This window comes from Ovis canadensis, chromosome 4 (genome assembly GCF_042477335.2).
Source record: "Ovis canadensis isolate MfBH-ARS-UI-01 breed Bighorn chromosome 4, ARS-UI_OviCan_v2, whole genome shotgun sequence".
Lineage (NCBI taxonomy): Eukaryota > Metazoa > Chordata > Mammalia > Artiodactyla > Bovidae > Ovis > Ovis canadensis.
The window spans coordinates 44,061,369-44,073,662 of record NC_091248.1 but is presented as its reverse complement, the minus strand read 5'-3'; the positions used below and the strand labels follow the sequence as shown (position 1 = coordinate 44,073,662).

The 12,294-nt window shown below is 37.0% G+C and overlaps 1 protein-coding gene across 1 annotated transcript in view; it reads right to left on the bottom strand.

Moving 5' to 3' along the window:
• ABCB5 (ATP binding cassette subfamily B member 5) overlaps positions 1-12,294 on the bottom strand; it is a 115,699-nt gene that overhangs the window by 18,146 nt on the left and 85,259 nt on the right. Inside the window, exons 21-22 of the mRNA XM_069587638.1 lie at positions 9,582-9,682; positions 8,481-8,621 (exon numbers count right to left, since the gene is read on the bottom strand). Of these exons, the coding sequence (XP_069443739.1) occupies positions 8,481-8,621; positions 9,582-9,682 (242 nt within the window). The remainder of the gene's footprint in view (positions 1-8,480; positions 8,622-9,581; positions 9,683-12,294) is intronic.

The window sequence follows — 12,294 nt, the reverse complement described above, 5'->3', positions numbered from 1 at the left end:
GATCCTAAAAACAATATATGAGTAAAATACAGGTTAGCCAGACTGGAAGAAGTGCTATGATCTTTGATCTGCTACGGATTATGATTAATTCTAAAATGGTAAGTATGCAGATGATAGCACACAGGATAATAGTCACGGAAATGTGGCATATCATGTGGCCATGGTTAAATATTTTTCCTCTCATTTTTCATTTTAGTCATGGAAACACATTACTGGAATGAAAAATACTGCATCTCAGTGACAGAGCTAAAAGTGTAATTCAGCTAACAATTATATAAGTTTCACTGGCAATATTTAAACATTAGGCAATAAAAGGATACACAGAACCCAGTTGCTTGTTTGCCGTGCTGTATCATAGCAAGGTAAACACAAACACACTGGTCTCATGAATTTCTCCAGGGATGGGACCTATCAAGGGGTGGATTTTGATGCAATCTCTTCAGCAACATAGACTTCAGATCTTGAACCTTGTTTTCTTTATAAAGGTCAAACACCATATAAAATATACAAACAACTGGTTTACTGGGATGTGTGATGCTAAAATTTTGTAGTCACTAGCTCTGTGATGTCAAGGCATTTTTAGTACTAATATTTACCGATATTCAGAGCTCAAAATGCCATTCAAAATACTTAATACTCAGCTATAAATATCAGAAGTGAGTATCGAATTTAGGTAATACATGAGAGTAGGCTTCTCAGAACAACTAAGAACATACCTTAGTATCTGAAATGTGCCAGAATATCTTACTGTCCTAAAATTTGCATAATTAAAAGTCAATTTAATTATTTGGCATAAGTGTACCAAGGCTAATGTCTTTGTTAGGTCTCCCATAAAATGAAATTTACTGAGAAGGGGAGAAGGGAAAACAAAGATGCAAAATAGATTAAGAAGAAAAGTTTTAGTAAGAAGGAAAGCACCAGCTGAAAGCTCTGTGCTGTCTTCATTATGTTTATGTTGAGGAGAGGCTAAATGGAACGGGCATTGATGTTGATGAGGATTAGATTGAGGAAACTAACTTTGTGGTGATGGGACTGTCTAGGGGTTTCAGTTCAGTTCAGTTAAGTCGATCAGTCGTGTCTGACTCTTTGCGACTTCACGGACTGCAGAACGCCAGGCCTCCCTGTCCATCACCAACTCCAGGAGTTTACTCAAACTCATGTCCATTGAGCTGGTGATACCATCCAACCATCTCATCCTCTGTCGTCCCCTTCTCCTCCTGCCTTCAATCTTTCCCAGTATCAGGGTCTTTTCCAGTGAGTCAGTTCTTCGCATCAGGTGGCCAAAGTATTGAAGTTTCAGCTTCAGCATCAGTCCTTCCAATGAATATCCAGGGCTGATTTCCTTTAGGATGGACTGGTTGGATCTCCTTGCAGTCCAAGGGATGCTCAAGAGTCTTTTCCAACACCACAGTTCAAAAGCATCAGTTCTTTGGTGCTCAGCTTTCTTTATAGTCCAGCTCTCACATCCATACACGACTACTGGAAAACCATAGCTTTGACTAGCAAGGTTTGTTGGCAAAGTCATGTCTGTGCTGTTTAATATGTTGTCTAGGTTGATTATAACTTTTCTTTCAAGGAGCAAGCATTGTTATAATTTCATGGCTGCAGTCACCATCTGCAGTGATCTTGGAGCCCCCAAAAATAAAGTCTAGGGGTTTAGTCAGGGGCATTATTCTCCATTATACTTTTCTCCCAGTGGGTGCTGTATAAAGAGACCAAAGCTACAGAATCTGTCCTAACCTCATCTGGCCCAATTAGATAGAATGAACTAAAGTGCAATTCACTTCCACTTAAGTATTTATTGCACAATAACCAGTGCTCTAACTCCATGAGAGTGTTGCTGCTGAGTCACTTCAGTTGTGTCCGACTCTGTGTGACCCCATAGATGGCAGCCCAACAGGCTCCCCCATCCCTGGGATTCTCCAGGCAAGAACACTGGAGTGGGTTGCCAGGCAAGAACACTGGAGTGGGTTGCCATTTCCTTCTCCAGTGCATGAAAGTGAAAAGTCAAAGTGAAGTTGCTCAGTCATATCCGACTCTTAGCGACCCCATGGACTGCAGCCTAGTGTTAAGTCTCTTCAAATTGGTCCTAGCTCCTGGAGGCCTCTGAACCAAGAGCTTACTTCCAGGAAATGTTCAGGCTGACTTCCCATGCCAATATTGGTCATGGGAATTTTGCCCATTTAGGATATATAAAGAGGAGTAATTTGCTATGATGACAAATGTTTTAAAGTCACCAATAACACATTCATCAAAGTATTAATGTACTTATATAGTATAATTACTATATATTATATATACTTATATAATAGTATATATATAGTATTATGTATAATTACTATATAGTATATATAGTACTATATATAGTATATAGTATAGTATACTATATATACTATAAGTTATATAGTATATATATAAAATATATAGTAATTATATATATACTATATATAAGTATATATAATGTATAGTAATAGTATACTATATATAATAGTACTATATATACTATATATATACACTATATAGTATCCTTATATAGTACTTATATATATGTTATATATCTACTATATAACTTATAATGTATAGTATTATATATATACTATATAACTTACAGTATAATGTACTTATTAATGTATGATAGTATTATACAGCCTCTTCATGCCTAAATAAGATTACAAGAAACACTGCACAGTTCAGAAATGATTTGCATGTAGAAAAAATTCTTGAGCCACAAATATGTAATGTAAGAATTAAAAAACCTAAAATTTAACTCCCATAGCTTTCTTAAATTTAAATTGTCCATGGAAGAAGAAATCTTATCTACAGCTTATCCTTACATGGATTTACTCTGAATTTATACTGCTTTACTGATTTTATAGCAAACATCTCTGGGATGGCTAGAGTTAAGGAAAGAGAATATTGAGCAAATAGAGATCTGGAGAGGGTTTTCACGTGCTGAGCTTTCCTTGTTATATGGATTCTTCATGGGTGCATGGGGTCATTGTCACTGCAGCCTTGCTACAATGAACCTTTCAAGCATTTCCCAACAATGGAGAAATCTCCTTGCCCATCATTGATGCTGAAATTGAATTCAAATTTTTAAAAGATCTTTTGGCTAGGAACAACAATAAAAAAGCATAGAAATGAACAAACCTGATTTTAATACAATTGCTCCAAATAGAAATATCTAGCATAATAACTAGTTCATGTCTGTATGTCTCCCCTTAACCCTGCTCCCATATCCAGTGTGTATACCTTTGACGACTTCAAGAAGTATACTAGGGGGTTCTGAGACTGACTCTGAAGCCAGACCACTGGGCCTACATCCAAATTCCATCCTTTCTGTACTAGCTCTGTGACCCTCTGCACGTTCTTTGTGGTTCTGCTTCTGCATGACAATCGGAGGTAACAAGACTATCTGCATCTTATGGGACTGTTGTGAGAATTGAATATGTTAATAATGTAAAGTGTTTAGAATAGTGCTCAGTGAATGTTTAAACTGTTGTTATTCCTTTCACAGAACTGAAAGTTAATGGGACGCTTCCTGTTGGAAAATAAGCTCACACATTTCTATGGATGTAGATTAGTGCAGCAGGTCAAACCACAACTTCTGAAGTCCCTACCCAGTAAGTTTCTGTTTTTGAATTGGAAGATAAAGTATCTTTCCTCACACAGGTGGCCATTACAATTATTCCTATACTCATACTCTTTCTCCCTGCATCTAGGTAACAGTACAAAGATCCTTTTCTTTTTACCCTAAATCCCTTTCTCAACAGAAGGAAGAAAGAAAATATACAACTTATATTTATTTGTTTCTTTAGGTTTTATAGAATATTCTCATATATATGACACCATTTGATCACTTAGGAGTAAGGCAGGAAAATTTATCCCTTTTTAATAAATCAGGAGACTCTTAACTCAGAGAAATAAGCAATTTGCCCAGGATCACATAGCTGTGAAAACCTCAGGCCTGGAACTTGAACTTCCTTGTTTACTGTATTTTCCCTTCTACAGTACTCCTTTCGGTAGAAAGCTGACCCAAGCTGTGTCCTGCATGTTGGGGTTTGTTACCACTTGTTTCCCATTTTAGAATCTTCAGACAACCTTAGATATCAAATCTCCCCTGATTTGTCTCCTTTAGATCCATTCAATGCTTGATCCCTCTATCTGGTCTCCTTATCTTGTCCTCCTCTCTTCTGGATAATCTCTGGGGAGAAGTTGGGTAGCTGTCATGGCAGTAAACACTGAAAGAAGACTTTCCTGTTTTCCTTGTTTTGGCTAATCAAGGTTGTTTTCCTAACTATCAATAAAATGTTAACACTGTTCCATGGCTCCCTGGCTTACCAGAGCAAAGATAATAGTGAGGATCTAGCTTGCTTTCTGTGCTCGTGCTCAGTTGCTAAGTCGTGTCTGACTCTTTGTGACCCCACGGGGTGTTGCCCACCAGGCTTCTCTGTCCATGAAATTTTCCAGGCAAGAAAACTGGAGTGGGTTGCCATTTCCTCCTCCAGTGAATCTTCCCAAACCAGAGATCAAACTGTCTCCTGCGTGGCAGGCAATTTCTTTATCACTGAGCTACCTGAGATTGAATATTCAAAGTCCAATGTGATTTCCTGTCATTAACTGTATTTGGATTTTTGGAGGACTAGGCCGCAACACATATGCTGCTTGGCTCTGCTTGTCAGGCAGTTTTCAAAGCTGTGGCTTTTATTTTAACTTTTCTGAAGGCGTCATGCCTTGATTCTTTCTTACCCATCTGCTCTGCTTAGCTTTCTGCTAATACGCATAGCATAGAAGGAAGAAACAGAGAGAGGCAAGTTCTGAAGTTGGAGTATGAAGTTACCTCTGCTGGACACTAAGGTTTTTGCACTACATTGCACAAGACAAGTCAGCTAGAAACTAACCTAAAGACACTAAAATTCAGACAGAATAAACTTATGTTGTATTTCTCAAAGTGTGTACATTTATATTAGAGTAAACCCAAAGTGTTACAAGAACTAACAGAGGCAGAAGTGGAGAGTTTTACTACACATGTGTAATGAAAACCTAAGCAAGAAATTTTTCTAAATGGTTATGCATTGGCTGCAAGGCAACAGAGTGAAAATGTTTAAAACCTTTTAAAAAAATGCTCATTTCAGAGAAACTTTTACGATAATAGAGACAGCTTTTACCATAAGAAATCTATATGACCTTTTTTTTTTTTTTTTAAGAAGAAAAAGCTAAGGTTGATAGTAGCTTGGCTGATAAAGTAATATTATGAGCACATCAAGGAATTCTGCTGATAAGACTCCCTTTGTATATCTCCTTTTATAAGTGAAGTGAAAATCGCTCAGTCATGTTTGACTCTTTGTGACCCCATGGACTGTAGCCTGCCAGGCTCTGTCCATGGAATTCTCCAGGCCAGAATACTGGAGTGGGTAGCCATTCCCTTCTCCAGAAGATCTTCCCAACCTAGGGATCAAACCTGGGTCTGCTGCACTGCAGGCAGATTCGTTGTCATCTGAGCCACTAAGGAAGCCTTCTAAAGACACACTATCATTTCTGAAAGAGAGACAGCTTACCCATCCTGGTAGCTATAAATCATGAAAATACATTTACATTTTATAGAGTGAATAAAACATTTTTATTTTATACAATAAACTAAAATATGAATTTCCCAATTTTTAGATAATTCTAGGAAAGTTTCTGAAATGATCAAAAGAAAACTCTAAGGTTTTAAGGAACTATGGAGAGCAGCCTGGGATTCAGTCCCTATAACTCATATTTCTTAAAGAGTGATCTTCAGATTCTGTGCCTCAGAATAATCTGGATGTTTGGTAAAATGTAGGTTCCTGGCCCTACACCAAATCTACATATCTCTGGATTAGGTCTGTGGGGTGAGCTCCAAATATCTTCATTTTTAACCAGTTTCTCGATTAATGAATCAGGAAATCACTAATTTAGAAAACAGCATGAAGTTCTTTTTACCTAAAGAGGGTTCTAGTAGGAAGTGTTTAACTTGGTAAAATTTTCCATTCACTTAGCTGATGAGATAGAAAGCTGTCCTACTCTGGAAAGTGCAGCATGCTTCAAGCTAGGTATAATTTAGTGTTGATAAAGGGACACTCATGACATGATCATAGTTGTCAGAGACCACTTTGGATTTCCAAGAAAGCTGAAGATTTTGCTATTGAAGACAAATCTCATCTGTTCACATTTTGCACAGTCCCATTCCCATATTTTTCAGAGCCCATCCCCTGTGTCCACACTATAGAAGTATCAGTATCCTTAGTCTGTTTGTAGTCTGGTTGAATGAAACAAATAAAAAATGATACTAGTGCGTAGCTCCTTGTTTCTTCCTTCCCTCAGGGCACTGGGAAGTACCAATGTGACACTGTTCATTAATGCCCTCATGTTAATAGTCTTAACATATATTCTGACAGATAAAAATTTTATGTCTCCAGAAATTATCCTTTTTAATGAGTTTAACTTAAAAAAAATTCAGGAAATGTGGTAGGCCAGCAGGAGGAGGAGTTTTTGTATGGGGGCCTTTTGATTCTCCTACTTTTTAGGGCCATAAAATAACATTAAGCAAGTCACTTGTTCCATTTATGGTAATCATTAGCCCGCCTCTCGATATTTAAATGTTCAGAAAACTACATAAGATTTTAAAAATAATAATTTTATAGAAATATTCTATGCAAATTTGTCACAGTTAGTAATAATAATAACTAATGATTAATAATAATAAGTGTCTACCAAGCAAAGCCCCTAGCATCTTGAAGCATGAACTTGAATCTGTGCTCTGCCACTTACTGATTAAGTGACTTTGGCCAAGTTAGGTAACCTCCTTGAGTCTTAATTTTCCCCACCTGTAAAATGGGAATCATAACATTTCACAGGGCAGTTGAGAAGATTAAGCAAATAGTGTACTACAAATCCTTAATACTGAATAAGGACTCAATCAAGTTTGTTGTTACTGTGATTATCATATGAAACAGAATGGCTGGCAGTCTTGAGAGGCCCCATTCAAAATATCCTGCCTGATGTCATTTGCAGGCATGATAGTGATGGTGTGATTTTGAGGTTGTATCATTCTTTAACTAAGAAGATTGTTTGCTTAGTTTTTTTTTTAATGTAAATTCATTTATTTTAATTGGAGGCTCATTACTTTACAATATTGTATTGGTTCTGCCACACATCAACATGAATCCGCCACGGGCGTACATGTGTTCCCCATCCTGAACCCCCCTCCCACCTCCCTCCCTGTACCATCCCTCCAGGTCATCCCACTGCACCAGTCCGAAGGATCCTGTATCAAACCTGGACTGGTAACTCGTTTCTTATATGATATTATACATGTTTCCATGACATTCGCCCAAATCATCCCACCCTCTCCCTCTCCCACAGAGTCCAAAAGACTGTTCTATACATCTGTGTCTCTTTTGCTGTCTCGCATACAGGGTTATTGTTACCATCTTTCTAAATTCTAAACAAATCTCAGGGCAGCTCTAAATGTTTAGCAGTGACATTTATGATATAGATTAGTAACATCCTGACATTTTAGGGAGACTTAAGAAGCTCAGAATTAATACTCAAAATTAATTTTTCTAATTTCAAAAGTTGAATTTAGGTATTTGTATGAAGTAAAGAAATTCATAACTATGAGAAGAGAGTTTCAAATAGAAGCACCAACAAATGCTTTGGGAAGAGGCAGCCTCATTGGGATGCCAAGATCAATTCTCAGTGTGACTTTTCTGAGAAGAAATACTCATTTACATGAGTTTCTTCTGGAGTGTTTGCTTAGCAAGGAACTCACCTCTGTTCTACAATCATACTTGTTAAAGCCATCTCTACCTGGAGAGATAATGGATAACAAGAACACATATTTTACCTTATATTCCCACATCTAGTAAACTGAAGTAGTAAGTGATTCATTTGAGAGTTTAATTCAGAGTACCTGTGTTGGAGAAGGAAATGGCAACCACTCCAGTATTCTTGCCTGGAGGATCCCATGGACAGAGAAACCTGGCGGGCTACAGTCCATAGGGTCGTAGAGAGTCAGACACAACTGAAGCAACAGCACACACACATACGCCTGTGTTGACATTGACATTGAAGTCGCTCAGTTGTGTCCGACTGCGACCCCACGACTGTAGCCCACCAGGTTCCTCTGTCCATGGAATTTTCCAAGCAAGAGTACTGGAGTGGGTTGCCATTTCCTTCTCCAGGAGCTCTTCCCGACCCAGGGATCGAACCCAGGTCTCCCACATTGTAGGCAGATGCTTTACAGGTGGCTCCTGTCTGAGCCACCAGGAAGTCCTGTGTTATATCAGTATTTTACTGACTTGACTGTACTTATTAAATAACAATTATTTTTAAATTTCCCAGTATGTCTTTCACACATATATTATTTAAACGATATTGCACTCTAAACTACACATCTTTCTGATTACTTTAAGTACATAACCCATTTACAGAGTTTATATATTTGCATGACTTACATGAACATGCCCTCTGGGGTCATTCGTCCTGCTTGAATTAAGTAAGTTCCAAATCGAAATCCCACTGCATAGGCAAAATATACAAAGGCATGGCTGAATGCATAACAGATTCCAATGATCTGTGCTTTCTTCAAGGTATTTCTGAAATGCACAGAATTTACCAGATAATGGGGCATGAGGTATAGCAAGGTCTTTTAAATAAATGTAGAGTAATGAATATAGAAAACAAGATACATTATTATTTAGAATTTTAGAGAATTTTTTCTAAGAATTAAGAATTTACCTTTTTAACTACTAGCAATTATTACAGAGAAAACAACAGAAATAATGATTTTCCCTATAGCTATATGGCTCTATAGTTTGATGTAACAAAACTGACTCTATGCGTTTTCAAATGAATGGGCAAGGTCTGTTAAAGAAGACCTAATGAAAGAGTTAAAGAGATTTGGCTTAAAAATATTTTCTATCTTAATCTTGCACTAAGAGAATAAATGATGGAAATTAAAGGGCAGTACTAACCAAAGAAGCATGAGTGTGAAAGAATACAAAGCTATCTTTCTGATAAAGTAAGGAGGGGTAGTTTAAAATTAAAAGAAGTGATCACATTTGATGTGTAAATATATTTTTTAAGAGATTCAATATAAAGGGCTGCTGCGGCTGCTGCTGCTAAGTCGCTTCAGTCATGGCCGACTCTGTGCGACCCCATAGACAGCCCACCAGGCTCCCCCGTCCCTGAGATTTTCCAGGCAAGAACACTGGAGTGGGTTGCCATTTCCTTCTCCATAAAGGGTTAAGCAATATTATTTTCTTTCTTAAATATGTTATTTCCTCAACCTTGTTTCATGGAAATAATAAAATGCTCACCCAGTTATACTTCATGGCAATGTGAGAGGACCTAAAACATATTTTCTAAATGTGCTTACTCTCAACTCCTCTTTCTAGTCTCCTCTTGGTGGACTTATGTGAGAAATTCTGATATGCCATTATTAGGAATGATTCCAGAGCAAATGAACTGGCAGGCAAACCGCTGCAGTCACCTGGGAGTACTGCCTTTATAGGAACAAACTATAGTTAATACAGTCAGTATAAATCTACAATCACCTGTGCTGAGTCTGAAGAGTTTCCTCATACATTTGCTCAAAGGTTTTTTCTCTTGTTAATGACATTATAGTACGTATATTTTCCACAGCTTCAGTTGCTATCTTATAAAACAAGATAATAAAAGAGAAATAAAATTAGTAGTGGTTAAACTTCTGATTGTGAAGTACAGTCACACTGAAGACATGTTAAGTACATCAAGTCAATAAGTTTTTCTGATGAGTTTTCTTAGCTTCTTTTTTTCTTTCCCCAAAATAAGATTGTTGTTATTTAGTTGCTAAGTTGTGTCTGACTCTTTTTGCAATCCCATGGACAAAATAAGATAAGAAAGTAATATATCAGGATAATACATTCAAGAAAAATTCCTTTTGAAAAGATTTAGTCCACTGATCTAAATTTAGCCTTCTTTAAGTATTCATTGAATTTCTATTTAGACTAGTTCCATAAGCGGAGGGATCAAATATTAGTGAACATTATATCCATATGTAACTATGCAAAGGAGCTGTCTTATGAATTATGAGCTAATTTAAGAAAAAGACAGCAGAGAGAATCAAATAAATAATTGTTTCATTCTAGCACAGAAATGCAAATAGCAACCCAAGGACACTGCCATAAAGTAACATGGAGTGTGGCTTTTCAATTCTGTATAAGATATTTTATGGCTATTTTTCATTTTGATTTCTGTAACCTTAAAAGGATATTTATTTATTCAAATTATTTGCTGCACCACCCAACACATAGGATCTTAGTTCTCCAACCAGGGATCAAAGCTGTGCTCCCTGCAACGAAGCATAGATTTTTAACCACTGGATTGCCAGAGATATCCCTTAAAAATGATATTTAGTTTAATTATATTAATGCTTCTTCATAGTTACATAGTTTTCAAAAAGAAGAGATCAAAAATGGAGGAGACTTTTGGCTTAGAATAATTTGGACATGAGAACACATGTTGATCTGAAAGAGAAATTTCCTGCTTTCACAGTCTGTTTCCAGACTGGCAGAGTGGACTGTGGAAAGATGAAGACCTAGGTAGACACTCAAGGTTGTTTGAAGGGGAACTTGGGTTATGGGAGAGAATTGGATATCTAGACCATGATCAGGACACCTGGATTTTGCTCTAAAGTCTTGTAATTTCAAAAGAAACTCAAAGAAACCTCCATTTATAATATTTTTTAGTACATAAGGAAAATGGATAAGAATGCTGAAATCTTGAAGAAAATAAAGAGAAATGAACACAAAATCTTGGGTTCACTTTTCACAAGGGAGAAAGGACTAATAAGAGAGCCTTAGAAAATAACCTTTATTTTAAACTGATCATTTTAAATCTGAAAAATAAAACATTTGATGATTTGTCCAAATCTATACATGCAACCAAAGAAGGATCATATTATTACTGGTCCATACTCTAAGTTTTGGTGTTTGGTAAAGTGACAGATTAAAAAGCCAGTAGGAAAAGGACACGTTGCCTATTTGATTGGAATTATTAATTGTATAGTCTGAGGTTACTCTAATAATGCAAAAAGGAAAAAAAATCAAAGATTTTTGATTTATAACTAAAGCTGATGACATGTTCCCTCATAGCTCAGTTGGTAAAGAATCTGCCTGCAGTGCAGGAGAACTGGGTTCGATTCCTGGGTTGGGAAGATCCCCTGGAGAAGGAAATGGCAACCCACTCCAATATTCTTGCCTGGAGAATCCCATGGATAGAGGAGCCTGACAGGCTACAGTCCATGGGGTCACAAGAGTCAGACATGACTTAGTGACTAAATCACCACCACCATGACAGGAAAATTAAGATGAATAAAATACAATTAATTAGGGCCAGTTTAACTTGGAGGTAGTGATAATTTGCAAACACATGGAGGGCTGAACAAAATTTCAGCCCTCAGAGGCAAATACATGCTAAACAGTTCAGACATTCTAAAGGTCCTTATCTAGCGCAAGAAAGGTGGAAAGGTCCAAGGGTCATGACAACCAGATTTATTTGAGTCTTATGCTTCATTGGGTCCCTATTCATGAATAGGTGACTGTATCTTATTAGATACATATCTAATATGATATTAATATTATATGATATCTAATATATATTAGATCTATATCTATCTATAATCTATATCTAATATGTGATCTATATCTAATATGATACAGTCACTGTGATTCAGACCATAAGGATATTAAAATCATTTTCATACCCAGGCATGTTCACCAGCTTTGATGTAAATCTTTAATACCATATCTTGGACTGGATGGCCAAGAGAAGACTTGACATTTACATGGTGCAGCTTCCTAAAGTCATGAGAAACAGGTTTTGGACCTCTACTGAGATGAAAACCGAGAAGGATAGAAGGTCCCCAAAAGCAAACAAACAAAAAAGGTGACTATCATCTAAGGGGTAGGCAACAGCCTGGGAAAGTAATAAACCACCTGCAACTGCAGAAAAGGGAGGATAGAAGATGGATAGACACTCAACAGGGATGTTACATAAGAGATTCCTACTTTGGATGAGTGGCTGGATCAAATGACATCTCTTTCAATTCTTAGATATTATGGTACTATATTTCCAATATTTCCCTAAAGCTCTACTACAATGATGATTGTTATGAATATGACTGATCTTGGGAACGTTACATGTAGGTTTAGTTGCTAAGTCATGTCCGACCCTTGCAACCTCATGGACTGTAGCCCGTGAGGCTCCTCTGTCCATGAGATTTTCCAG